The following is a 2,101-nucleotide window of genomic DNA, read 5'->3' on the forward strand; positions in this document are numbered from 1 at the left end:
ATTAATGAGGGTGTCTGGTAGATTAATCAGCCGTTTGAGCTGGCTTGGGACTCCGCTGCAGTCTGACAGCCGGTTCCTTTGTCTGTCCCGCTGGGCTGCAGACTCCTGCCCTGAAATCCAGGGCGGGAACGCCGCTCCTCTGCCGGGGGTTCGTGAAGACGTCCCTCTGAGCTGGGCAGGGAGTGTGGTCTGTCACTCACGCAGCCGTCCACAATGCCTGCCGGGATTCAGGCCCATAAACAGCTGCCGCCTCCTCCTCCTCCTCAGGGGGCTGCAGAGGCAGCCCGGGATCCTCCTGCTTGTGCCACCGTCCCTGGGAGGATTGGGAGGTGGAGGTGATTCTCAGACTCGGCCGAAAAATGCTCGGACGGGAGGAGCGGGGGGAGGAAGGAAAGCTCGCCCTCACGAGGCACAACAGCCCTCGGGAGGCCGGCGACAGCTCGTGACGGCGCCGGCAGGACATCTCCTCCCTCTCTCCCCGCAGTTCGGCCTGTCCCTGCTGTACTTGGTCTTGAGCCGCGGGGAGGAACTGCAGAGCTCGGACGCCAACACGGAGCTAATGCAGGACAACCAGTGGTGAGTGCCCGTCCTCGGCTGCGCCTTGGGGGAAGGCGGCGACGCCGTCGGGGTCGGATGCTGCACCATGCAGGGTCCGAAGGACTCGGGAAGCAGAGTTGATGAAGAAGGAGGTTTAATTGCTGTCTCTCGGCAGCAGCACTGGAAACAGCCACGGTGCTGAAGGAAAGAGAGAAAGGCAGGCCTGAGGCAGAGGGAGAACACAGTAGATACAGCTTGGGACATGCCGAGACCGGTCCCTCAGAGCTCAGAGGTGCAGGGAAGCTGTCGCGCCTAGCTGAGCAGCCGTAGCCCTTTTAGCCTGAGCAGATAAGAGATTTTGCCAAATCTCGCTTAGCCCGTGGCACGAGGTGCGTGATGCGGCATTACCGCTGTTCCCCCGGAGCTCGAGCGTCCCCGCAAACTCCTATGTCGCCGCGTTACGAGTCCCGGGGGAAGGCGGCTGCCCTCTGCAGGAGGCCAGGCCCCGCAGAGCGGCCTCGGTGCGGGGGAAGCTCAATGAGGCCTCAAGGACCCTGCCCCGTGGGGAGGCCGGTGTGCGGGGGCACGGCACCGCCCTCCTGCTCGGTTCCAGTGCCGAAACGCCACGAGGTGTGCGTAGCCCGGGGCACCCCGGTCCTCCCCGAGGGGATCGGAGTAGGGAGGTGATCGTGCCCCTGTACTCGGCCCTGGTGAGGCCGCACCTCGAATCCTGTGTTCGGTTTTGGGCCCCTCACTACAAGAAGGACATTGAGGTGCTGGAGCGTGTCCAGAGAAGGGCAACGAAGCTGGTGAAGGGCCTGGAGCACAAGTCTGATGAGGAGCGGCTGAGGGAACTGGGGCTGTTTAGCCTGGAGAAGAGGAGGCTGAGGGGAGACCTCATCGCGCTCTACAACTCCCTGAAAGGAGGTTGTAGCCAGGTGGGGGTTGGTCTCTTCTGCCAAGTAACCAGCGATAGGACGAGAGGAAATGGCCTCAAGTTGCGCCAGGGGAGGTTTAGACTGGACATTAGGAAAAACTTCTTTACTGAAAGAGTGGTCAGGCCTTGGAACAGGCTGCCCAGGGAAGTGGTGGAGTCCCCATCCCTGGAAGTATTTAAAAGACGTGTAGATGAGGCGCTTGGGGACATGGTTTAGTGGGCATGGGGGTGTTGGGTTGACGGTTGGACTCGATGATCTTAGAGGTCTTTTCCAACCTTAATGATTCTATGATTCTATGATTTGGAGAGCGCTCGGCTCCCCGAGCACCCAACGGCTCTCACTCCTCCCTTCTCCTGTGTCCCTCTCCGGCAGGACGGAGCTGATGCTCATGGCAACGCGGGAGCTCCTGCGGATCCCTCAGGCGGCTTTGGCCAAGCCGGTGTCCATCCCCTCGAACCTGATCTCCCTCTTCTCTCGCTACGTCGACCAGCAGAAGCTGAACCTGCTGGAGACGAAATTGCAGTAAGTGTCAGCCCTTTCCTCCCACGCCAGCGTGGCCGTGTCCTGCGAGGGGACTGGAAAAGGGCAAAACCGGAGGCGGGGGGGAGCTGCGGGCGGAGGGTGAG

General features: G+C 61.6%; 1 protein-coding gene across 1 annotated transcript in view; it reads left to right on the top strand.

The window, feature by feature from the left end:
* Positions 1–1,997, top strand: part of PATL1 (protein associated with topoisomerase II homolog 1 (yeast)) — a gene marked incomplete at both ends in the record, with an annotated part of 7,084 nt that extends 5,087 nt beyond the window's left edge. Inside the window, 2 exons of the mRNA XM_009574420.1 lie at positions 485–576; positions 1,848–1,997. Of these exons, the coding sequence (XP_009572715.1) occupies positions 485–576; positions 1,848–1,997 (242 nt within the window). The remainder of the gene's footprint in view (positions 1–484; positions 577–1,847) is intronic.
* Positions 1,998–2,101: the final 104 nt, after the last annotated feature.

This window comes from Fulmarus glacialis, unplaced genomic scaffold, assembly GCF_000690835.1.
Source record: "Fulmarus glacialis isolate BGI_N327 unplaced genomic scaffold, ASM69083v1 scaffold18583, whole genome shotgun sequence".
Classification (NCBI taxonomy): domain Eukaryota; kingdom Metazoa; phylum Chordata; class Aves; order Procellariiformes; family Procellariidae; genus Fulmarus; species Fulmarus glacialis.